Here is a 26,471-nt window from a genome sequence, read left to right as displayed (position 1 = left end):
TGTCGTTCCTCTATCTGGGGACCCAGTGCTGTCGTTCCTCTATCTGGGGACCCAGTGCTGTCGTTCCTCTATCTGGGGACCCAGTGCTGTCGTTCCTCTATCTGGGGACCCAGTGCTGTCGTTCCTCTATCTGGGGACCCAGTGCTGTCGTTCCTCTATCTGGGGACCCAGTGCTGTCGTTCCTCTATCTGGGGACCCAGTGCTGTCGTTCCTCTATCTGGGGACCCAGTGCTGTCGTTCCTCTATCTGGGGACCCAGTGCTGTCGTTCCTCTATCTGGGGACCCAGTGCTGTCGTTCCTCTATCTGGGGACCCAGTGCTGTCGTTCCTCTATCTGGGGACCCAGTGCTGTCGTTCCTCTATCTGGGGACCCAGTGCTGTCGTTCCTCTATCTGGGGACCCAGTGCTGTCGTTCCTCTATCTGGGGACACAGTGCTGTCGTTCCACTATCTGGGGACCCAGTGCTGTCGTTCCTCTATCTGGGGACCCAGTGCTGTCGTTCCTCTATCTGGGGACCCAGTGCTGTCGTTCCTCTATCTGGGGACCCAGTGCTGTCGTTCCTCTATCTGGGGACCCAGTGCTGTCGTTCCTCTATCTGGGGACCCAGTGCTGTCGTTCCTCTATCTGGGGACCCAGTGCTGTCGTTCCTCTATCTGGGGACCCAGTGCTGTCGTTCCTCTATCTGGGGACCCAGTGCTGTCGTTCCTCTATCTGGGGACCCAGTGCTGTCGTTCCTCTATCTGGGGACCCAGTGCTGTCGTTCCTCTATCTGGGGACCCAGTGCTGTCGTTCCTCTATCTGGGGACCCAGTGCTGTCGTTCCTCTATCTGGGGACCCAGTGCTGTCGTTCCTCTATCTGGGGACCCAGTGCTGTCGTTCCTCTATCTGGGGACCCAGTGCTGTCGTTCCTCTATCTGGGGACCCAGTGCTGTCGTTCCTCTATCTGGGGACCCAGTGCTGTCGTTCCTCTATCTGGGGACCCAGTGCTGTCGTTCCTCTATCTGGGGACCCAGTGCTGTCGTTCCTCTATCTGGGGACCCAGTGCTGTCGTTCCTCTATCTGGGGACCCAGTGCTGATGTTCCTCTATCTGGGGACACAGTGCTGTCGTTCCTTACACCTTGCGCTGGTAACTCTATGGGTCCACTTCTTATAGGATAGTACTCTCTTTCACACACACTGAGAGGAGAGAGAACTCTGGGGACACTGACCTCTGGGGACACTGACCTCTGGGTCACTTTTAAATATTTTGGGAATCAACGTAGGCTATTTTTACTATCATGTAAAAAGCACACTATGGACCTACACTGTTAGAAAACACAGATTATGACTGGTTATAGATATTGTTTAAGTATTGTATTGTGAGTACAGTGCCTTGCGAAAGTATTCGGCCCCCTTGAACTTTGCGACCTTTTGCCACATTTCAGGCTTCAAACATAAAGATATAAAACTGTATTTTTTGTGAAGAATCAACAAGTGGGACACAATCATGAAGTGGAACGACATTTATTGTATATTTCAAACTTCTTTAACAAATCAAAAACTGAAAAATTGGGCGTGCAAAATTATTCAGCCCCCTTAAGTTAATAATTTGTAGCACCACCTTTTGCTGCGATTACAGCTGTAAGTCGCTTGGGGTATGTCTCTATCAGTTTTGCACATCGAGAGACTGACATTTTTTCCCATTCCTCCTTGCAAAACAGCTCGAGCTCAGTGAGGTTGGATGGAGAGCATTTGTGAACAGCAGTTTTCAGTTCTTTCCACAGATTCTCGATTGGATTCAGGTCTGGACTTTGACTTGGCCATTCTAACACCTGGATATGTTTATTTTTGAACCATTCCATTGTAGATTTTGCTTTATGTTTTGGATCATTGTCTTGTTGGAAGACAAATCTCTGTCCCAGTCTCAGGTCTTTTGCAGACTCCATCAGGTTTTCTTCCAGAATGGTCCTGTATTTAGCTCCATCCATCTTCCCATCAATTTTAACCATCTTCCCTGTCCCTGCTGAAGAAAAGCAGGCCCAAACTATGATGCTGCCACCACCATGTTTGACAGTGGGGATGGTATGTTCAGGGTGATGAGCTGTGTTGCTTTTACGCCAAACATAACATTTTGCATTGTTGCCAAAAAGTTTAATTTTGGTTTCATCTGACCAGAGCACCTTCTTCCACATGTTTGGTGTGTCTCCCAGGTGGCTTGTGGCAAACTTTAAACAACACTTTTTATGGATATCTTTAAGATATGGCTTTCTTCTTGCCACTCTTCCATAAAGGCCAGATTTGTGCAATATACGACTGATTGTTGTCCTATGGACAGAGTCTCCCACCTCAGCTGTAGACCTCTGCAGTTCATCCAGAGTGATCATGGGCCTCTTGGCTGCATCTCTGATCAGTCTTCTCCTTGTATGAGCTGAAAGTTTAGAGGGACGGCCAGGTCTTGGTAGACTTGCAGTGGTCTGATACTCCTTCCATTTCAATATTATCGCTTGCACAGTGCTTCTTGGGATGTTTAAAGCTTGGGAAATCTTTTTGTATCCAAATCCGGCTTTAAACTTCTTCACAACAGTATCTCGGACCTGCCTGGTGTGTTCCTTGTTCTTCATGATGCTCTCTGCGCTTTTAACGGACCTCTGAGACTATCACAGTGCAGGTGCATTTATACGGAGACTTGATTACACACAGGTGGATTGTATTTAGCATCATTAGTCATTTAGGTCAACATTGGATCATTCAGAGATCCTCACTGAACTTCTGGAGAGATTGCTGCACTGAAAGTAAAGGGGCTGAATAATTTTGCACGCCCAATTTTTTCAGTTTTTGATTTGTTAAAAAAGTTTGAAATATCCAATAAATGTCGTTCCACTTCATGATTGTGTCCTACTTGTTGTTGATTCTTCACAAAAAAATACAGTTTTATATCTTTATGTTTGAAGCCTGAAATGTGGCAAAAGGTCGCAAAGTTCAAGGGGGCCGAATACTTTCGCAAGGCACTGTATGTCTATAAACTCGTTAGAGAAATTAGCTGAGATATATCCAGATTTTTTCCTGGACAGGAATTCCTATTCTAAATCCTTTTCTAATCAAAACAATGTTGATTAAACCGCTGTCGATATTAGAGATAATGTTAGGGTTTCTTCTGTTTTAATACTGTGTGTTATTGTGTTTTATAACAAATTAAAACAGCACTCTGTTGTTAATGTCTCAAGATTTGTATGAACATGTTTGAGTGACACAGTGGAGCATTAGAACATGGTACACTGCACATCTAAACCACTTAGCACACAGAGACACCTTATTGGTACTGACAGGATCCCGCAGCAGGACAGCGAGATGTAGGGAGGGCGGGACTGTGTGTGTGTGTGTGTGTGTGTGTGGGAGGGGTTAAGGGTGGGAGAGAGAGGTGTGTGTGTGTGTGTGGGGGGGGGGGGGGGTTAAGGGTGGGAGAGAGATATGTGTGTGGGGGGGGGTGTAAGGGTGGGAGAGAGATGTGTGTGTGGGGGTGTAAGGGTGGGAGAGAGAGGTGTGTGTGTGGGGGGGGGGTTAAGGGTGGGAGAGAGGTATGTGTGGGGGGGTGTAAGGGTGGGAGAGAGGTGTGTGTGTGGGGGGTTAAGGGTGGGGAGAGAGGTGTGTGTGTGGGGGGGGTTAAGGGTGGGAGAGAGATGTGGGGGGGGGGGGGTGTAAGGGTGGGAGAGAGATGTGTGTGGGGGGGGTGTAAGGCTGGGAGAGAGATGTGTGTGTGGAGGGGGTTAAGGGTGGGAGAGATGTGTGTGTGTGTGGGGGGGGGGGTGTAAGGGTGGGAGAGAGATGTGTGTGGGGGGGGTGTAAGGGTGGGGAGATGTGTGTGTGTGGGGGGGGTGTAAGGGTGGGAGAGAGATGTGTGTGGGGGTGTAAGGGTGGGAGAGATGTGTTTGTGGGGGGGTGTAAGGGTGGGGGAGAGATGTGTGTGGGGGGGTGTAAGGGTGGGAGAGATGTGTGTGTGTGGGGGGGGGGGTGTAAGGGTGGGAGAGAGATGTGTGTGTGTGGGGGGGTGTAAGGGTGGGGAGAGATGTGTGTGGGGGGGTGGTGTAAGGGTGGGAGAGATGTGTGTGGGGGGGGGGGGGTGTAAGGGTGGGAGAGATGTGTGTGTGTGTGTGGGGGGGGGGGGGTGTGAGGGTGGGAGAGAGATGTGTGTGGGGGGGTGTAAGGGTGGGAGAGATGTGTGTGTGTGGGGGGGGGGGGGTGTAAGGGTGGGAGAGAGATGTGTGGGGGGGGGGGTGTAAGGGTGGGAGAGATGTGTGTGTGGGGGGGGGGGGTGTGAGGGTGGGAGAGAGATGTGTGTGGGGGGGTGTAAGGGTGGGAGAGATGTGTGTGTGTGGGGGGGGGGGTGTAAGGGTGGGAGAGAGATGTGTGTGGGGGGTGTAAGGGTGGGAGAGAGATGTGCGTGGGGGGGTGTAAGGGTGGGAGAGAGATGTGTGTGTGTGGGGGGGGGTGTAAGGGTGGGAGAGATGTGTGTGTGTGTGGGGGGGGTGTAAGGGTGGGAGAGAGATGTGTGTGTGGGGGGGGGTGTAAGGGTGGGAGAGATGTGTGTGTGTGGGGGGGGTGTAAGGGTGGGAGAGATGTGGGTGGGGGGTGTAAGGGTGGGAGAGAGATGTGCGTGGGGGTGTAAGGGTGGGAGAGAGATGTGTGTGTGTGGGGGGGGGTGTAAGGGTGGGAGAGAGATGTGCGTGGGGGTGTAAGGGTGGGAGAGAGATGTGTGTGTGGGGGGGGGGGGGGGTGTAAGGGTGGGAGAGATGTGTGTGTGTGGGGGGGGGGTGTAAGGGTGGGGAGAGAGTGTGTGTGTGGGGGGGGTGTAAGGGTGGGAGAGAGATGTGTGTGTGTGGGGGGGGGTGTAAGGGTGGGAGAGAGATGTGTGTGGGGGGGTGTAAGGGTGGGAGAGAGATGTGCGTGGGGGGTGTAAGGGTGGGAGAGAGATGTGTGTGTGTGGGGGGGTGTAAGGGTGGGAGAGATGTGTGTGTGTGTGGGGGGGGGGGTGTAAGGGTGGGAGAGAGATGTGCGTGGGGGGGTGTAAGGGTGGGAGAGAGTTGTGTGTGTGTGGGTGGGGGGTGTAAGGGTGGGGGAGAGGTGTGTGTGTGGGGGGGGGTGTAAGGGTGGGGGAGAGGTGTGTGTGGGTGGGGGGGTGTAAGGGTGGGAGAGAGATGTGTGTGTGGGGGGGGGGGTGTAAGGGTGGGAGAGAGATGTGTGTGTGTGGGGGGGTGTGAGGGTGGGAGAGATGTGTGTGTGGGGGGGGGGGGTGTAAGGGTGGGAGAGATGTGTGTGTGTGGGGGGGTGTAAGGGTGGGAGAGAGATGTGTGTGTGGGGGGGGGTGTAAGGGTGGGAGAGATGTGTGTGTGTGTGGGGGGGGTGTAAGGGTGGGAGAGAGATGTGTGTGGGGGGGGGTGTAAGGGTGGGAGAGATGTGTGTGTGGGGGTGTAAGGGTGGGAGAGAGATGTGTGTGGGGGGGGGGTGTGAGGGTGGGAGAGATGTGTGTGTGTGGGTGGGGGGTGTAAGGGTGGGAGAGATGTGTGTGTGGGGGGGTGTAAGGGTGGGAGAGAGATGTGTGGGGGGGGGGGGTGTAAGGGTGGGAGAGATGTGTGTGTGGGGGGGGTGTAAGGGTGGGAGAGAGATGTGTGTGTGTGGGGGGGGTGTAAGGGTGGGAGAGAGATGTGTGTGATTGAGAGAGAAAAAGGGAGATGAGAAGATGGAGGAAAACCTTTGCTACATGTTACACTGTAATGTGGACTAGGATAAGCCAGTCCATGTGTCTGGTCAATCATCTACATCATGTATTAGTTAAAATATTACTGCAATTATCTGAAGGTGTTTTTTTTGTTGCATCGATAACCATTGCAGGACCATTAGCTATGCACATCTTACACTGCACCTCATAAACTACTGGCAGGTGGAGGCTTGTCTATGAATGTACCAAATTATCATAATATACTTTTTACATCAACCTGGTATAATTATTATTAAAACCATTATATTTTTCTGGTTAATAACAATTATATAATGTAAATCAATAGGCCTTGCAGTGATAACCATGTAGATACAATGTATAATACAGCATATTGTAAATACATACCCTTTAAAGAGTTGAGAACATTGTATTCTTTCCCTTTTAAAATCACATATAAATATGAATTTCAATGTTACAAATATAAGATATTATATAAAACACAATGGTTCATACATGACCAGTGTCTCTTCTTCTTCCCGTGGTCTGCCCTGACTGTCAGAGATGACAGCGACAATCCCCCGTATTTGCGGAAATTATAATGTCCCGCCCCTATACCAAATTGCATTGGTCGCTATTTCTGGAGGCGTGGGGGTTACATTTTATACTGTTTGACCATTTGCTCACATGCCTGTCATTCCGAATTAATCCTCGGATTCAAGCTAGTAGGAATTGTGGCCGTAAATGAAGATGTATGTTGATAAATGATTTAGATAGTGGATTTAGGAAGTAATTGATAGCTACCCATATGCTTGGACGGAACAATAGTGGACTTGGAGACAAAAGGAAATCTCGAGATAGCATGATAGTAAGTCAATAATACATTTTTTTCCAGCTAGCTCGTCTTCTTGGAGAGGCCATTCTGACTGAATGCACATTTTCAGTTTGAAATCTGATTTGAGTTGGCGAATGATTGTGCTCTGAGGAAACAAATACAGCTAGCTAAAGTAGTTACTACTGCCAGCGACCTCACACAAAGTAGTTTGTAATAACTGTTAGGTAAAATAGCTATCTACAATAGGAAGCAGCTAGCAGATTGCTGTAGAGCTCACCGGAGAAGCTTGGAGAACTAGGAATATTGCCAAGTACTGTTAGCATCTACTGTAGCTAACTAACTAACGTTGAGTCAACTGTGTCAGGCGTGAGTTAAAAATCATTAATTAGTAGCTGGTTTCGTGACTAGGTTGGCAAGATAACTACGATCGCTGGTTAGATGGTAAACTAGTTGCTAGTTAGCTAACTGTGCTGTCATTGACATGACAAGCCCAGGTGGCTTCCGTAATCAGACCGCTGTCAAAAAAAAGTTTGTCCCTCAGCTCGCAAGTCATTTATACCCAAGTCTTATTTCCAGCAGTACCCGTTTCAGCCTGGTTTAGTCTCCATACGATGTATCTAATCAATTGATTATGATTTGTATTGTAGTGGCGGTCAACTAGCTACTGCTTAGTGTTTATGCCGGTAGATATTGTGGCTATACACTGATCAATAGTCTTGTAACATCGATCTGCGGTGGATACAGACTCACCAGGGTGAGAATAATTAGGGGAACTTTCCAACAGGAAACTGTTCCAAAAACTTCGTAAATAACAAGGACGCCAACAAACAACTCATACAAAGTAGCACGATCAATTCACCTTGTAAACTAGCTGCCGAATAGGCATCAACTCACCACGTAGATTATTCTTAATGTGTGTCCATAGGCAACCAGAGAGAGGACAGACATTTTTCGGAATAAACGTGGTGAGTGAAAATGTAATGAAGTAGCCCACTCCATATCCGGTATCTTATTCTGCCGCTATACAACGTTGTTGGTTGGCGTCCTTGTTATTTACGTTTAAGTTTTTGGAACAGATTCCTGTTGGAAAGTTCCACAAATTCTACCCACCCGACTCACGACTGTCGAGACAGACGCACACAGAGAGTCCCTCTGCTATAGAGTAGTTCCACAGTGATGGAGTTCCACTTTGATTCAGATTCTTCACTTTCAAATGTATGCCAAACAAAAAACATTTGACTTCAAAGTATAACAAACCATGCACAAGAAATACTTTGAGTAATTTAAACATTTTGGAAGAATTGTGCTGAAACACATTTTTGTAAATCTCCCTCAGTTTTTATGAGACTTAGGTTTTTCAAAAAACTAAGATTCAAAAATGAAGATTCAAAGATGTCTGCAGAAAGAACATGGTGTCGGCTATGACATTGACACTTGAGTTTTGAGGGGAAAAAAAGATGGTTATTGAATTACATTAAGTGAAGTGAATTTACATCTGGTAAAGGAATAAGATCATGTGACCCTTATCTGTACTACACAGAAATATATCATTGTGGATATGAATTATGGTAATGAATTTCACTGTGATGTATCTTCAGTAGGTACACAGGTAGAAATATCCAATATCTGTCTTTTGCATATTTGGGTATTCTACACACTGGCTATTATTATAATGAGCTTCTCCCCCAAATAACACCATGGCAAAGACAGTACAGTACTGCTTCTCCAATACAAATCGCAGATTACAAATGGAGGCGATTCCATGGCGATGTTGGCTCGCTAAACTCATGCGTGGGAACAAGTCATCGGCCCTAACGGTCGTCTTGCGCTGGACTGCGCATGTGCAGGCCATCAAATCAAAAGGCACTCCTTTGAATATAAAGTTGTTTTTGACAAAAAAAAATGTCAGTTTGTCACTCACGAGGTAGGAATAGTAATAAGTTCAGCTACTTGAGACATTGGCTGGAATCTAGGTTGTGGCTTTAGATTTTTGAGAAAATGAACAATTTAAGGAAACAGTGTTTCACTTCTCATTGACTTCTCCCAGTCCAAACCCCGGCCTGGTCTGCTTCACAAGTGTTCCTGGAAGTCTCGCGATGTTGCGCCTCTGGGTTTAGAAACTCTGTGACCACGGTCTGTACCAGACCAAATTTGAACCAATCATAGTACAGTATATACAGTGAAGTTGATAAGTTCAGTACAATACACTCATTAATCCAGAATTCTGTGTTTTTAATGCAGAAATATGTATTTTTTTAAAGGCGTGTAAGAAATGTGTTTTCTATGAAGGAAAGCTATAGTTGTACATCCCTGATCAGTCTATTGATGAAACACTGACTTTCAATACGAAACACGGATGTGGAGTTCTAAACGCAAATATGTTGATGGTCTTTGACCTCTACTGTCCTGACCTCTACTGTACTGACCTCTACTGTACTGACCTCTACTGTCCTGACCTTACACCTGAAACCCCACCTCTTTAAGGAATACCTAGGATAGGATAAAGTAATCCTTCTCACCCCCCCCCCCCCCCCTTAAATGATTTAGATGCACTATTGTAAAGTGGCTGTTCCACTGGATGTCATAAGGTGAATTCACCAATTTGTAAGTCGCTCTGGATAAGAGCGTCTGCCAAATGACTTAAATGTAAATGTAAATGTACTGTCCTGACCTCTACTGTACTGACCTGTACTGACCTGACCTCTACTCTACTGACCTCTACTGTCCTGACCTCTACTGACCTCTACTGTACTGACCTCTACTGTACTGACCTCTACTGTCCTGACCTCTACTGTCCTGACCTCTACTGTCCTGACCTCTACTGTCCTGAACTGTCCTGACCTCTACTGTCCTGACCTCTACTGTCCTGACCTCTACTGTCCTGACCTCTACTGTCCTGAACTCTACTGTACTGAACTCTACTGACCTCTACTGTACTGACCTCTACTGTACTGACCTCTACTGAACTCTACTGTCCTGACCTCTACTGTCCTGACCTGTACTGACCTGTACTGACCTCTACTCTACTGACCTCTACTGACCTCTACTGTCCTGACCTCTACTCTACTGACCTCTACTCTACTGACCTCTACTGTCCTGACCTCTACTCTACTGACCTCTACTCTACTGACCTCTACTCTACTGACCTCTACTCTACTGTCCTGACCTCTACTCTACTGACCTCTACTGTCCTGACCTCTACTGTCCTGACCTCTACTCTACTGACCTCTACTCTACTGACCTCTACTCTACTGACCTCTACTGTCCTGACCTCTACTGACCTCTACTCTACTGACCTCTACTCTACTGACCTCTACTGTCCTGACCTCTACTCTACTGACCTCTACTGTCTTGACCTCTACTGTCCTGACCTCTACTCTACTGACCTCTACTGTCCTGAACTCTACTGTACTGACCTCTACTGTCCTGACCTCTACTCTACTGACCTGTCCTGAACTCTACTCTACTGACCTCTACTCTACTGACCTCTACTGTACTGACCTCTACTGTCCTGACCTCTACTCTACTGACCTCTACTCTACTGACCTCTACTCTACTGACCTCTACTGTAAAGTATAGTTCTGTGCTCTACTGTAATTACTGCGCTGTCTGAACTCTACTCTACTGACCTCTACTCTACTGACCTCTACTGTACTGACCTCTACTGTCCTGACCTCTACTCTACTGACCTCTACTGTACTGACCTCTACTGTACTGACCTCTACTCTACTGACCTCTACTCTACTGACCTCTACTGTACTGAACTCTACTGTAAAGTATAGTTCTGTGCTCTACTGTAATTACTGCGCTGTCTGAACTCTACTGACCTCTACTGTCATGCCCTCTACTGTAATTACTGCGCTGTCTGAACTCTACTGACCTCTACTGTCCTGCCCTCTACTGTAATTACTGCGCTGTCTGAACTTGTGAAACAGACTGCTATCATTGGTTCAGGTTTAGTCTGGCCAGAGCAGACTGACCAAATTTCAACTACTTTTAAATGTTCCTGGACGTCCGGTTTTGTCGGTGCTCAGTGGCTGAGGATGCCTGTTACAGTAAATGGGGAGAGTTGTGAGCTGAACATAACAGTATGCCAGTGGAAGGGAGGACCGTAGCAGTTGATACAACTGGTTTGTAACTACTACGATTTCCCATTGTAGCCAATTCAATTGCAGTAAGATAATTAATAGTTTTAATCCCTTAATAATTCAGAAACTTCATATCAGCAAAATAAAACTAATTGGTACCTTCACTTGTTACTTCTGTGATCTTTCATTATCCTCAATCCACATGAGGGAGAGACATTAGAAAATATATTCAAGGTATGTGGGTTTTTTGGTAACGGAATTACAAGGTAATGTTTCTTAAACTTACAGAAAGCAGAACCATTTATCAAAAACGTAATATGTGTTGATAGTAGTTGGCAGGGGACCTTGGGCTCCCTAGTGGCGCAGCGGTCTAAGGCACTGCATGTCAGTGCTGGAGGTGTCACCCTGGTTCGATTCTGGGCTGCATCACAACCGGCCCGTGATTGGGTGTCCCATATTTTATTTATTTTGCTCCTTTGCACCCCATTATTTTTATTTCTACTTTGTACATTCTTCCACTGCAAATCAATCATTCCAGTGTTTTACTTGCTATATTGTATTTACTTTGCCACCATGGCCTTTTTTTGCCTTTACCTCCCTTATCTCACCTCATTTGCTCACATCGTATATAGACTTGTTTATACTGTATTATTGACTGTATGTTTGTTTTGCTCCATGTGTAACTCTGTGTCGTTGTATGTGTCGAACTGCTTTGCTTCATCTTGGCCAGGTCGCAATTGTAAATGAGAACTTGTTCTCAACTTGCCTACCTGGTTAAATAAAGGTGTTCTCAACTTGCCTACCTGGTTAAATAAAGGTGTTCTCAACTTGCCTACCTGGTTAAATAAAGGTGTTCTCAACTTGCCTATAAAAATAAAAGAGAGCTGCACACTCTTAGAGCTCAGATGCAAAAATTTTAATACCAACGTTTCGACAGCCAAGCTGTCTTCATCAGGGTATAATCACAAACACTGCGGGATGACTCGTTTATATAATGTCAAAGGACACAGGTGTCTGTAATCATGGCCAGGAGTGGCCTAATATCATTGGTTAATAATCAAATATTAAAATGTCATACAAAGAACAGCATATAAACAAATGGATAGCATACGATCATAGATTAATTTGACTATACAAGTTTACACACAATTACAATGGCAAAGTCACAATAATCACAAGAATGGCTTCAGATCAAAGTCTGCGTTGAGACCGAAGGGCGCAAGGGTCTTTAAATTAAAGATCCAGGCAGCCTCTCGTTTTAACAATAAATTATCAAGGTCACCCCCTCTCCTAGGGAGGGTGACATGTTCGATGCCAATATAACGCAGAGACGAAATCGAGTGGCCTGCCTCCAAGAAGTGGGCCGCAACTGGATAAGTCAAGTTTTTACACCTAATGGTGCTACGATGCCCTGAGATACGTACTTTTAATTCGCGCTTTGTTTTACCTACATAATTTTTACCACAAGGACAAGTTATAAGATAAATAACTGCCTTAGTGGAGCACGTAATAACACCTTTTATTGGGATCGATTTCCCTGTTTGGGGGTGTTTGAAGGATCTACATTTATAAGTGCCATTGCATTGAGCACAGCCATTACATTTGTAATTTCCATCCAGTAGGGGCGCACATAGACGTTGTTCAGGAATATCTTGGGGTGGTAAATCAGAGTTTACCAATTGGTCTCTGAGATTTCTGCCCCGCGAGAATACGACCAAGGGAAGGTCCGAAAAAACATTACATTTACATTTACATTTAAGTCATTTAGCAGACGCTCTTATCCAGAGCGACTTACATTACCAAGACTATCATCGGATTTTAGGATGTGCCAATGTTTGTGAACAATTCCCTTAATTTGTTCAGAGCACTTTGAATAACGGGTAGTTAGAACGCAAGAATGCGTCTTTTTGCGAGACTTACCTTGAAAAAGGTCATGTCTCGTTTTGTTTTGAATTTTCTCAATGGCAATATGAATCTGATCATTCTTGTCTCCTTGAACTTTCTTTGCGTCTCAGCCATATTTCTGTCGAAATCGGACTGTTTTTTGCAAATTCTTTTGATTCGACAGAATTGGCTGTAGGGCAAACTGTTTTTCAAGGGAAGTGGGTGACAACTATCAGCCCTCAACAAACTGTTACGATCAGTGGGTTTCCTGTAAAGATCAGTGTATAAAACATTATCTTCACACAAGATCAGAAGATCAAGAAAACTGATTTGACGTGTATCAAATTGCAGAGTAAATCTCAGATGCTTAGAACAGGAGTTAAGAAAAGCATGGAACGCCTGGAGCTGTTTAGCATCACCCCTCCATAGAACAAAAATATTCTGTGGTGCACTATGGTATAGTACGGTATTGACTTTATTTTGGGGTGCACTATGGTATAGTACGGTATTGACTTTATTTTGGGGTGCACTATGGTATAGTACGGTATTGATTTTATTCTGTGGTGCATTATGGTATAGTACGGTATATGACGTCACAGCAAATGGGAGTTAGATCGCTGATTATTCTTTTGGGTTCGGTGTAAAGCGTTGGTACCCAGGCGCTATTGCGTCTCTCTCCTCACTGAATGAATGAGGTGAATTGATGAATAAGTGATGGAAACCAGATAGGAACTGATAAATGTGCACGACTTCACCATTTTGAAATTGAATGAACTGAATAATGATGAGGATGAAGAAGAAGAGGGTGCTTTTTGAATTTAGAACAATAGTGTAAAAATAGCAGGAAACGGATGTCCGTGCCTGGTCAGCTGGCTTCTCTTCTCAGACACCACTAATCCAGCTGTAGGTGAAGCTTTATCTTTAGGAACCACACAGTTACCGGGTCAACAGTAGGCTGTTTACTTGCCTCCCAAGGGGTGTGGCCTCTTTGAAGCGATGGAAGAAAATCAACAAGATACCCAAGTATTCTTTCACAATAGCTGGTCTTGTGGTATGTGCAGTTTTGCACAGGGAAATGTCCCACTCTGTGGTGAATAGCATCCTCTTCACAAGCACCCACTCTTTGTTTATGTAATTGGCTGTAAGGCACAAGTGTTCTATTTTTAGAAAATCGTCAGTCCACATGTCAAGTGTAATTACGCCGTGACCCAAGTTCTCTCAACTCCGGGACCACCCGCCAGCTGATTTATTTGGGGCCGATGCAGGTCTCTATAGTGGTAGAGGAGATGGACTCTCTGACAGAAACATTCACACCTCCCCAATAATTTAGTATAATAGTTTGGCTAGGTGTGGGAATTCCACAATTTGTGCCACAGTTTAGGCGACTGACCGCAGCATCTATCAGTAATCTGAGCAAGTATAGGAGCGATGTTTTAACCTTCTGAATTGATGGTTATGGAATGCTACTGAATAGATAAAAATAATGTAAATAAACATCTGGTGTCATCAAATCAGATTTTATGTCACATGCACATATATTCTGTGGTGTAGTTTTTACCGTGCTTACTTACGAGCCCTTCTTCCCAACAATCAGCTGTGCATTATGAGTCTGACAGCACAGTGGGTCGTCGAGGATTTCATACTGAGGAAAGCCGTATTGCATGCTGGTTCTCATACCGCGGCTGCCATTTCAATGGCATTCCAGAACATGTTTGAAACGTTTGAACACACTCCGGTATTCCATCAGTTTAAACGGTTTAAATGTTTTGCTCACATCGGCCACAGAGAGAGAACACATCTGGAAAAACAGGGTCTTTCACGCAAGGCACAGTGTTCTTTTCCTCGACGTGTAAAAACGCATTTAGCCTGTTTGGGAGAACTGCTCAGTTATTGTTTGCTCTGCCACACAGGACGACCATCGGAGCCGGTGTCATAGGAATCCACCTTCTATATTGCCCTTTTATTTGTGTTGTTTGGTGTCTCGTCGAAGTTCGTAGCGGGCTTTCTTGTGTGTCCGTGTCCCATTCATTGAAAGCGGTAGCTCTGGCCTGTATCCCAGCGCGGGTATTGTCTATACTTCATGGTTTTTGGTTTGGGTACGTTCTTAATCACTGTGGGGACAACATCGTCGATGCACTTATTGAACTCAACGCTATCGGATGAATCGCGGGAACGTCAAATGTTATGTTCCTTTTGATGGTATAGAAGGGAGGCCCTTCTTGCCTTGTCTCTCAGATCGTTTACAGCTTTGTGGAAGTTACCTGTGGCGCTGATGTTTAGGCCGAGGAATGTATAGTTGTTTTGTGTACTTAAGGTGTCTAGGTGGAATTTGTATTTGTTGTCATGGCAACTGGGCCTTCTTTGGAACACCATTATTTGTGTCTCACTGAGATTCCCTGTCAGGGCCCAGATCTGTGCAGATTCTGGTGCAGCAGCAAACAATAGACATTTGACTTCAGATCCTAGTAGGGTGAGGTCTGGTGCTGCAGACTGTTCTAGTGCCCCGACATTCTCTCTCGCTCTTTCTCTCATGCTCTTTCTCTCTCTCTGTCTCTTTTCTGTTTCTACAGGAAAAAACATCTGGGGCAGCACTTTCTTCTCACCTCCAAGCTCTCCATAACAGAGTGTACTGATTGGTCCATTCACTTCCTGGCTTTTGCTCCTGTCTGATAACATGCCAGAGCAGCGTTTGCTTGTCCGGTCCATTTTCACAGCACTTATTCACTTCCCTTCATGGTTTTATAAGGCAAAAGACTGGTGTAGGCAAGCCCATGCTTACACCAATCCAGTTTTAAGTGGGTGGGGTGGGGAGGAGTGTGTTATTTGGGAGAAAGGACAGAGAATTGGGACTCATTAGAGTGTGAGTATGGGTTAGGAGGTGAGGTCATGATGACTGAGGTGTCTGGGAGGAGTGTGTGTGTGGGGGGGGGGTGAGACTGGGAATGGTGTGTGTTTGTGTGAGACTGGGAATGTAATGTGTTTGTGTGAGACTGGGAATGTAATGTGTTTGTGTGAGACTGGGAATGTAATGTGTTTGTGTGTGAGACTGGGAATGGTGTGTGAGACTGGGAATGGTGTGTGAGACTGGGAATGGAGTGGGTGTGGGTGTGGGGGGTTGCAGCTACAATGATTGGCATGCTCTCTGCAGGTTTCCATTGACACAGGTTTTTTTAAATTAAAGCAATGTGTTATGGAAACGGCAGATATAGGAGACATGTTTATCCATTCGACTGGGTCAAACTTTATTTATTGCGACAAATGATGATGAAAAATGTAAATTCCGTAACTGTAAGCTCCACCCCACATTTAATTTGAAATGTTTACTACTTGCAAAATAAAAAAATTACTATAAAAATCACGTTTCTTTGCAGGACAAGGATTGTCCTGACTTTCAAGAAAGCCTTCGCCTTGCAGTTCTGATTGGCTAGCATGTTTCACCATCCAATTATTTCAGATGTACAGGAATGCAAGTTTCACCATGGCGACCACGGACCGTGGCGATTCATTGGCGCATAATAATTATTAGAATATGGCAAATATTAGTCAATTATTGCATTCTATCCAAGCTGGCTTTTCGCGGGATTCAATCTTGCAACCTTACAGTTAACTAGTCCAACGCTCTAACCACCTGCCTCTCATTGCACTCCACGTGGAGCCTGCCTGTTACGCGAATGCAGTAAGAAGGCAAGGTTGGTTGCTAGCTATCATTAAACTTATCTTATAAAAAGCAATGAATCATTCATAATCACTAGTTAACTACACATGGTTGATGATATTACTAGTTTATCTAGCGTGTCCTGAGTTGCATATAATCGATGCAACGCTGGGGGATGATTAAACAACTGTATAACTGTACCTAACCATATACACCAATGCCTTTCTTAAAATCAATACACAGAAGTGTATATTTTTAAACCTGCATATTTAGCTAAAATACATCCAGGTTGGCAGGCAATATTAACCAGGTGAAATTGTGTCACTTCTCTTGCGTTCATCGCACACAGTCAGTGTATATGCAACAGTTTGGGCCGCCTGGCTCTTTGCGAACCAATTTGCCAGAATTTTATGTAATTATGACATAACATTGAAGGTTGTACAATGTAACAGGAATATTTAGACTCATGGATGCCACCCGTGAGATAAAATACCGAACGGTTCCGTATTTCACTAAAATAATAAACGTTTTGTTTTCGAAATTATAGTTTACGGATTCGACCATATTAATGTCCAAAGGCTCGTATTTCTGTGTGTTATTATGTTATAATTAAGTCTGATTTGCTATTTGATAGAGCAGTCTGACTGAGTGGTGGTAGGCAGCAGCAGACTCGTAAGCATTCATTCAAACAGCACTTTTGTGCGTTTGCCAGCAGCTCCTCGCTGTGCTTCAAGCATTGAGCTGTTTATAACGTCAAGCCTATCAACTCCTGAGCTAGTCAGCGGTGTGCGCGCTAATTGTGTTTCAAACGTCACTCGCTCTGAGACTTGGAGTAGTTGTTCCCCTTGCTCTGCAAGGGCCGTGGCTTTTGTGGAGCGATGGGTAACGATGCTTCGAGGGAGGCTGTTGTCAATGTGTCCCTGGTTCGAGCCCAGGTAGGGGCGAGGAGAGGGACGGAAGCTATACTGTTACACTGGCAATACTAAAGTGCCTATAAGAACATCCAATAATCAACGGTATATGGTATAGAGAGATAGTCATGTAAATACTATATTAACTACAAGCTAAAATCTCTTACCTTGAAATATTGAAGTCTCATGTTAAAAGGAACCACCAGCTTTCAATGGGGGCGGCAGGGTAGCCTAGTGGTTAGAGCGTTGGACTAGTAACCAGAAGTTCAAACCCCTGAGTTGACAAGGTACAAATCTGTCATTCTGCCCCTGGCAGTTAACCCACTGTTCCTAGGCCATCATTGAAAATAAAAATTTGTTCTTAACTGACTTGCCTAGTTAAATAAAGGTTAAAATAAATATGTTCTCATGTTCTGAGCAAGGAACTTAAACATTAGCTTTTTTACATGGCACATATTGCACTTTTACTTTCTTCTCCAACACTTTGTTTTTGCATTATTTAAACCAAATTGAACATGTTTCATTTAAGTTTTAAATTCAGGCTGTGACACAGGGGTGTGAATCATTTCTGAAGGTGCTGTAGGTGGGAGGGCTTGCAGCCAATTTATTACACAATTTGCCTAAATGGGTAGTGGAAACACTTCAACCACTACGTTTTTATTCACCACTGTAGTTTTTAGTGGTTTCTTTATTTTACATTTTAGGTGTGACGCATTACGTCCAGCTGTTGTAGTTACATGTAAACGCAACTTAGCAGGCAATTGTCAAAAAAAAAAATGTTTTGCAAACGTTCCAAAGGTCGACAACAAATCACTGGACAAGTTAATAAAAACATACCTACGGAGGGGAACATTAGAACCAATACTCTGAAGTTCCTGTTTGGTGTTGGGAATAGCTGACCGGCTGCCTCGCAACACTCCACTGTGTCTCTACCCAGTTGAAATGACTGACTCCCAGTGATCCCCTGTTGCCATGGTCAAAGTTTGGTCATTATGTGTTCTCTAGTCTGGTAGGTGGGGTCCATGGAAACATACTGTAGTTGGATGATATTTACATGATTCATCTAGCTCTGTTTATACCATACAAGGAGATGTCTGTGTGCGTGTGTGGTCTCGTGGAACCAGACAAAATGTGTGTGTGACTGATATGAATATAAAGAATCTTAAGAAGTGGAATTTCTTCAACTAAGTTGAGCACATGTTCCTGCATGAGAGTTCTCTCCCTCTCTCAATTAATTTCAATTTAAGGGCTTTATTGATATGGGAAACATATGTTAACATTGCCAATTGCAAGTGAACTAGATAGTAAACAAAAGTAAATTGAACAGTAAACATTACACTCACAATAGTTCCAAGGGAATACAGATATTTCAAATGTCATATTATGGCTATAGACAGTTGTAAGTAAGTATGTTCAAATAGTTACGAAAGGGAAAATGCATAAATATGGGTTGTATTTATAATGGTGTTTGTTCTTCACTGGTTGCGCTCTCTTTCTCCCTCTCTCACTCATTCTCTCTCTCACTCACACACTTTTATGTTACTTGCGGAGAGCCTGAAGTAACATAATAAAGAGAGGAAGTGAAAGAGAGTGAGGGAGAGTGCTGTTCATGATGACAGAGCTGAGAAACAGCTGAGAATGTCTGAAGTTGCAATCAAGGGAGAAACGAGAAGGAAGGAAGGCTTTTTGGATTGTGTGTCTTTTTGTATTAAAGGTCAACTTTAGGCACAAACTACTTTCTCAATTTTCAAAAAACAAATGAGGTGTGTCTTTTAGTGATTCGTTGATGTCATTCTGGACATGCTTTCCGTGACTGATGTAGCTAGCTATTTCAGTAGCTGAGCTAGCCAGATGTAGCTAGCTAGTTCAGTAGCTGAGCTAGCCAGGTGTAGCTAGCTAGTTCAGTAGCTGAGCTAGCCAGGTGTAGCTAGCTAGTTCAGTAGCTGAGCTAGCCAGGTGTAGCTAGCTAATTCAGTAGCTGAGCTAGCCAGGTGGAGCTAGCCACTAACTCCTCCAGTATGTGTTGACGTCATTTCACAGGATTTGTTTTTGGGCGAAAGCTGTAGAGATCGGTAAGAAAAGGCACTTCTGTAGCATAATATCTTATTAATACATGTTTTTGTTTTTTAAGCTTTAAATGAACTAGTATGATGGTGCATTGATCAGTTATACAGTTTAAAGTCGTTATTTTTGCTTTTTTGCCCAAAGTTAACTTTTAACAACCGCCTCTTTGCTTGCTTCCCAGGTAGAGGTGTGTCCACAGCAGATGACGGAAGATGTTGGCTATGAACCAAGGAGTGGTGGAGGAATGGCTGTCAGAGTTTAAGGTGAGGTGTGTGTGTGTGTGTGTGTGTGTGTGTGTGTGTGTGTGTGTGTGTGTGTGTGTGTGTGTGTGTGTGAGTTAGAGGAGAAACAGTGTCAATGTGTCACCATCAGTATTCACTGCACCTCTGTCACACTGTCACACTGTCTCACTCTCAATTCAAAGGGGCTTTATTGGCATGGGAAACATGTGTTTTCCAAAGCAAGTGAAATAAACAAATTCAACATCAACAAAAAGCTATTAGAACCTTAAACATTGCTTTTAAAAAGGTTTAAAAAATGATAAAGATATTTCAAAAGTTATATTATCATCTATGTATAGTGTTTTAGGGGTAAGATAAATAAACAGAAGTATTGGTTGTATTTATAATGGTGTTTTGTGTTCCACTTGTTGCCCTGTTCTCATGGCAACGGCCCACCATTCTTGCTGCTGTAATTGGTATTTCGCCTAACAGATATGAGAGAGTAATTTTTTTAATTACTTTTACCCTTTTTTTTTCGTAATATCCAATTGGTAGTTAGTCTTGTCCCGTTGCTGCATGTGTCCTCCGAAACACAACCCCGCCAAGCCTCACTGCTTCTTGACACAATGCCCGCTTAACCCGGAAGCCAACCTTAGACTGTGGGAAATAGTTTAAAGTGCAAAAGGGAAAATAAATAAACATAAATATGGGTTGTATTTACAATGGTGTTTGTTCTTCACTGGTTGCCCAGGTCACAAATCTCGCTGCTGTGATGACACACTGTGGTATTTCACACAGTAGATATGGGAGTTCATCAAAATTGGGTTTGTTTTTTAAAATTTTGTGGGTCAGTGTAATCTGAGTGAAATATGTCTCTAATATGGTCATACATTTGTCAGGATGTTATGAATTGCAGCTCATTTTGTGGGCAGTGTGCACATAGTCCGTTTTCCCTTGAGAGCCAGGTCTGCCTACGATGGCCTCTCAATAACAAGGCTATTCTCACCGAGTCTGTACATAGTCAAAGATTGTCTTAATTTTGGGTCAGTCACTGTGGTCAGGTATTCTACCACTTTGTACTGTTTAGGGACAGACAGCATTCCAGTTTGCTCAGTTCTTTGGTTGATTCTTTCCAGTGTGTCAGGTAATTATCTTTTTGCTTTATCATAAGTTGGTTGGGTCTAGTTGTGTTGCTGTCATTGGTGGTCTGTTTTGTGTTTTGTGAACAGAGCCACAGAGCCAGCTGGCTGAGGGGACTCTTATCTAGTTTAATCTGTGGGCATAGCTTCCTTTTAGGTGGTTGTAGAGTTTAACAGTTCTCTTCTGGATTTGAATAATTAGTCCTAATTCTGCTCTGCATTGTTTGAGGTTTTGTGTTGAAGGTGAAGGATACTTTTGTAATCAAATCAAATGTTTATTTGTCACATACACATGGTTAGCAGATGTTAATGCGAGTGTAGTGAAATGCTTGTGCTTCTAGTTCCGACAATGCCATAATATCTAACGAGTAATCTGACCAAATAATTTCACAACAATTACCTTATACACACAAGTGTAAAGGAATGAATATGTACATAAAAAAAAAATCTGAATGAGTGATGGTACAGAATGGCATTGTTTAAAATGGCTAGTAATACATTTATTACATCAATTTTTCCATTATTAAAGTGGCTGGAGTTGAGTCAGTATTTTGGCAGCAGCCACTCAATCTTAGGTGTGGCTGTTTAACAGTCTGATGGCCTTGAGATGGAAGCTGTTTTTCAGGCTCTCGGTCCCTGCTTTGATGCACCTGTACTGACCTCGCCTTCTAGATGACAGCTGGGTGAACAGGCAGTGGCTCGGGTGGTTGTTGTCCTTGATGATCTTTTTGGCCTTCCTGTGACATCGGGTGGAGTAGGTGTCCTGGAGGGCAGGTCGTTTGCCCCCGGTGATGCGTTGTGCAGACCTCACTACCCTCTGGAGAGCCTTACGGTTATGGGGGGAGCAGTTGCCGTACCAGGCGGTGATGCAGCCCGACAGGATGCTCTCGATTGTGCATATGTAAAATTTGAGTGTTTTTGGTGACAAGCCAAATTTCTTCAGCCTCCTGAAGTTGAAGAGGCGCTGCTGCGCCTTCTTCATGATGCTGTCTGTGTGGGTGGACCAATTCAGTTTGTCTTTGATGTGTACGCCGAGGAACTTAACTTTCTACCCTCTCCACTACTGTCCCGTCGATGTGGATAGGGGGGTGCTTCCTCTGCTGTTTCCTGAAGTCCACAATCATCTCCTTTGTTTTGTTGATGTTGAGTGTGAGGTTATTTTCCTGACATCACACTCCGAGGGCCCTCACCTCCTCCCTGTAGGCCGTCTCGTCGTCGTTGGTAATCAAGCCTACCACTGTAGTGTCGTCTGCAAACTTGATGATTGAGTTGGAGGCATGCATGGCCACGCAGTCGTCGGTGAACAGGGAGTACAGGAGAGGGCTGAGAACGCACCCGTGTGGGGCCCCAGTGTTGACGATCAGCGCGGTGGAGATGTTGTTACCTACCCTCACCACCTGGGGGTGGCCCGTCAGGAAGTCCAGGACCCAGTTGCACAGAGTGGGGTGGAGACCTGGGATCTCAAGCTTGATGACGAGTTTGGAGGGTACTATGGTGTTAAATGCCAAGCTGTAGTCGATGATCAGCATTCTCACATAGGTATTCCTCTTGTCCAGATGGGTTAGGGCAGTGTGATTGCAATTGCGTGGTCTGTGGACCTATTGGGTCGGTAAGCAAATTGGAGTGGGTCTAGGGTGTCAGGTAGGGTGGAGGTGATATGGTCCGTGACTAGTCTCTCAAAGCACTTCATTCCACCCTGCATACCACTGCTGGCTTGCTTCTGAAGCTAAGCAGGGTTGGTCCTGGTCAGTCCCTGGATGGGAGACCAGATGCTGCTGGAAGTGGTGTTGAAGGGCCAGTAGGAGGCACTCTTTCCTCTGGTCTAAAAAAAATATCCCAATGCCCCAGGGCAGTGATTGGGGACATTGCCCTGTGTAGGGTGCCGTCTTTCGGATGGGACGTTAAACGGGTGTCCTGACACTCTGAGGTCATTAAAAAAATCCCTTGGCACTTATCATAAGAGTAGGGGTGTCCTGGCTAAATTCCCAATCTGACCCTCAAGCCATCATGGTCACCTAATAATCCCCAGTTTACAATTGGCTCATTCATCCCCCTCCTCTCCCCTGTAACTATTCCCCAGGTCGTTGCTGCAAATGAGAATGTGTTCTCAGTCAACTTACCTGGTAAAATTACAGATAAATAAAATAAATAAATGATGACAGAAGTGAGTGCTACGGGGCGATAGTCATTTAGCTCTGTTACCTTAGCTTTCTTGGGAACAGGAACAATGGTGGCCCTCTTGAAGCATGTGGGGACAGCAGACTGGGATAAGGGTTGATTGAATATGTCTGTAAACACACCAGCCAGCTGTTCTGTGCATGCTCTGATGATGCGGCTGGGGATGCCGTCTGGGCCTGCAGCCTTGTGAAGGTTGACATGTTTAAATGTTTTGCTCACGTCGCCTGCAGTGTAAATGGATAGCCCGCAGGTTTTGGTAGCTATATATATATATATATATATATATATGTATGTATATATATATGTGTATGTATATATATGTGTATGTATGTATATGTATATGTATGTATATGTATATGTATGTATATATATGTATATGTATGTATATATATGTATATGTATGTATGTATGTATGTATATGTATGTATATGTATATATATGTGTGTGTGTGTGTGTGTGTGTATATTGATTTTATTTATTTTAAATCCATCATAGAATAAGGCTGTAACTTAACAAAATGTGGAAAAAGTTAAGGGGTCTGAATACTTTCCAAAGGCACTGTATATGTATTTGTCTGCTCTAAGGCAACTGTGTCTAGATAGAATTTGTAGTTGTCCTGGCAACTGGACTTTTTTTGGAACAACATTATTTTGTTCTTAGTGAGATTCACTGTTTGGACCCAATCTGTGCAGAAGATCTAGGTGCTGCTGTAGGTCCTCATTGGTTGGTGACAGAAGCACCAGATAATCGGCAAACAGTAAACATTTGACTTCAGATTCTAGTAGGGTGAGGTCGGATGCTGCAGACTGTTCTAGTGCCCTCGCCAGTTCACTGATATATATGTTGAAGAGGGTGGGGCTTAAGCTGCATCCCTGTCTCTCACCCCGGCCCTGAGGAATGAAATGTGTGTTTATTGCCAATTTTAACCGCACACTTGTTGTTTGTGTACATGGATTTTATAATGTGGTATGTTTTTCCCCCAACACCACTTTCCATCAATGTGTGTAGCAGAACCTCATGCCAAATTGAGTCTAAGGCTTTTTTGAAATCAACAAAGCATGAGAAGACTTTGTTATATGTGTTGCTCTCTCACTCACTCATTTTCACACATGCATACACACATCGTTACCTGTTATTTCAAGGTTACTCCGAGTACAGAGTGTTGATCTGTGTGATTGTGTACAGACCCTTCCTGACAGTGCAGTGTCCAGCTACGCAGCGTCTCTGAAGGAGAAAGGCTCCCTGGTCCCAGCGCTCTACAAAGTCATCAGAGAGAACTACAGTGACGTACGTACTACACCCACCCACCCACACACACACACACACACACACACACACACACACACACACACACACACACACACACACACACACACACAGAGATACAATCCTTTTCCACGAGTATTGCTACATTCTGGAAAAATACTAGCCAAGAGCTTGTGTTCTTTGCTAAATAACCAGCTAACTTTCTAAAGGGGTTTAGATGAAACAACAACCTAGGTATGTTGAAACTGAAGCTAAAACTTAAAATGAACTCTCCCTCAAACCTTCTCCTCTCCATCTCACTGCTAGCTGTTGGAACCCGTGTGTCACCAGCTGTTTGAGTTCTACCGTAGCGGGGAGCTTTGGCTACAGCGGTTTGTGCTCCAGTTCCTCCCTGAGCTGCTCTGGTCCCTCCTCCTGGCTCCGTCTGCAGCCAGGGACCCACACACCTCAGGCTGTATAGAGGCCCTGCTACTGGGGATATACAACCTGGTGAGAGACACACCAACACACACACGCTCGCTCGCTCGCTCGCTCTCCCTCTCAGAATAACAGAGTAGGTCAGCTGTCAGTCGTCATCCTGTCTCAGCGATTACTCATCCTGACATTTAGCAGCTCTGACAGTGCCTGACATGCCTTTGAACACACATTCACACACACACACACACCACTCAGACATTGCTTTCTTGGCACGCTCTTTTTAACAAATGTTATTTCCTTCAACCTGACATCCCCCCCCCCACCCCCCTCTATGTAGGAGATCGTAGATAAGGATGGACAGAGTAAAGTCCTCTCTTTCACTGTCCCCTCCCTCTCCAAACCCTCAGTCTACCACGAGGTAAGTACGAGTCAGTCTTTCTCTCTGAACAGTAGTGTATGGTTAGAGATGGCTGTTCAGTCTTCCTCTCTGAACAGTAGTGTATGGTTAGAGATGGCTGTTCAGTCTTTCTCTCTGAACAGTAGTGTATGGTTAGAGATGGCTGTTCAGTCTTCCTCTCTGAACAGTAGTGTATGGTTAGAGATGGCTGTTCAGTCTTTCTCTCTGAACAGTAGTGTATGGTTAGAGATGGCTGTTCAGTCTTTCTCTCTGAACAGTAGTGTATGGTTAGAGATGGCTGTTCAGTCTTCCCCAGTTGAAAGTGTTTCTAATCCATGACTCAAAAAACATCCAGAAACGTTCTATGGATCAAGTTATTAATACGAATAAACCCCTCCCCCAGCCCTCCCACATTGGCTCCCTGGCGTTGACTGAAGGGGCTTTAGCCAATCACGGGCTGAGTAGAGTGGTGTACAGCGGGCCTCACCTACAGAGAGAAACCTTCACTGCTCAGAACAGGTCAGAGACAGCGAGCTGTGGTTGAGTTGGAACTCGACTGCTGTGTGCTACATTTCTTTCATGACTGATTGACTGTTGTGCAACAGTTCTTGGTTTGTGTTAATGTTGCATTTTGTGTGTGTGTGTGGTTTTACTATTGTTGTGGGGACCACAAGTCCTTACAAGGATAGTAAATCCAGGTAAATTTGGACATTTCGCCACAAGGGAAAAAGCCTGTTTTAGGGGTTAGAAATAAAAGGTAGTGTGTGGAGTTATGGAAAAATAGGACTTTTAATGGGAATAAATGTTTTGGTCCTTACAAGGACAGTAAAACAAACGTGTGTGTCTGTGTGTGTGTAGGTTCGAGGTGCTGACCTTCCTGCTGCTGAGTTACAATGCGTCCCTCAGTTACATGTCCTCCTCCTCTCTGCAGTCCCTCTGCCAGCTCAGCTCCAGGTACCACAGATAATACATCATGACCCCCTGCGCTGTTCTGCCATCAGGGAAAGTCCGTTCCCAACACGCGCACACACACACACACACACACACACACACACACATTCCCACTCCCCATGCCAGCATCCGCTCAACTGATCCTCTTTAAGACTTGAGCGTGGAACTGAGCCAAGATACTACCACTTCCTGGAGAGGCTAGGACACACAGATCTCTCTCTGAGGACTACTTCATCTGCTGACAGTGTGTTGAACACTGAGCTAAAGCCACTCAGAGGGGTGATCTGCTCACTACAGTTCTACTGGATAAGAACATGAATGCTGGCACCACTGTGGCCTTTAGGAACAGGGCTGCTTGAGGTCAATACATTTAGACACAAGTAATAGACTTCCTTGTCTTGTTCCAGAAACCATGTTTGCTTGCAAAACCTGCCAAAACATAGCAGTATACCTAGACTGGTATGGATTTATCAATTCATGGTGCTTTTTTATAAAACAAAATACACTGGCTTACACATTTCTCAGAGTGCCTTTGTGTCTCGGTCGGTTGACTCTATTCTCTGTACTGTGATTGGTTGACTGTATTCTTTATACTGTGATTGGTTGACCGATGGTTTTCTCTGCCCTGTGATTTGGTTAACAGGGTGTGTATCTGTGGTTTCCCACGACAACATTTGAGGAGGTATAAAGGTATCAGCTCTCGTCTGACTGTCACCTCTGAGTTCCTGGTTCAACTCGTCACTGGGATACACTACGCACTGTGAGAACACACACAC

General features: G+C 44.7%; 1 protein-coding gene across 3 annotated transcripts in view; it reads left to right on the top strand.

Annotated features, from left to right (window-relative positions):
* The first annotated feature begins 6,379 nt into the window (after positions 1 to 6,379).
* LOC135549562 (hyccin-like) overlaps positions 6,380 to 26,471 on the top strand; it is a 31,981-nt gene continuing 11,889 nt past the window's right edge. Inside the window, exons 1-9 of one of the 3 annotated variants that reach the window (XM_064979641.1) lie at positions 18,647 to 18,825; positions 19,103 to 19,134; positions 19,308 to 19,389; positions 23,850 to 23,951; positions 24,237 to 24,419; positions 24,685 to 24,765; positions 25,148 to 25,263; positions 25,603 to 25,698; positions 26,339 to 26,455. In XM_064979641.1, the coding sequence (XP_064835713.1) occupies positions 19,339 to 19,389; positions 23,850 to 23,951; positions 24,237 to 24,419; positions 24,685 to 24,765; positions 25,148 to 25,263; positions 25,603 to 25,698; positions 26,339 to 26,455 (746 nt within the window). In that variant the 5' untranslated portion in view covers positions 18,647 to 18,825; positions 19,103 to 19,134; positions 19,308 to 19,338. Of the gene's footprint in view, positions 6,558 to 18,646; positions 18,826 to 19,102; positions 19,135 to 19,307; positions 19,390 to 23,849; positions 23,952 to 24,236; positions 24,420 to 24,684; positions 24,766 to 25,147; positions 25,264 to 25,602; positions 25,699 to 26,338; positions 26,456 to 26,471 lie in introns of those variants that run through there. The other 2 variants (XM_064979642.1, XM_064979639.1) reach the window with 2 other exon arrangements.

Source organism: Oncorhynchus masou, chromosome 12 (assembly GCF_036934945.1).
Source record: "Oncorhynchus masou masou isolate Uvic2021 chromosome 12, UVic_Omas_1.1, whole genome shotgun sequence".
Classification (NCBI taxonomy): domain Eukaryota; kingdom Metazoa; phylum Chordata; class Actinopteri; order Salmoniformes; family Salmonidae; genus Oncorhynchus; species Oncorhynchus masou.
Note: the sequence above shows the minus strand (reverse complement) of the source record. Positions and strands in the feature narration are given on the sequence as shown.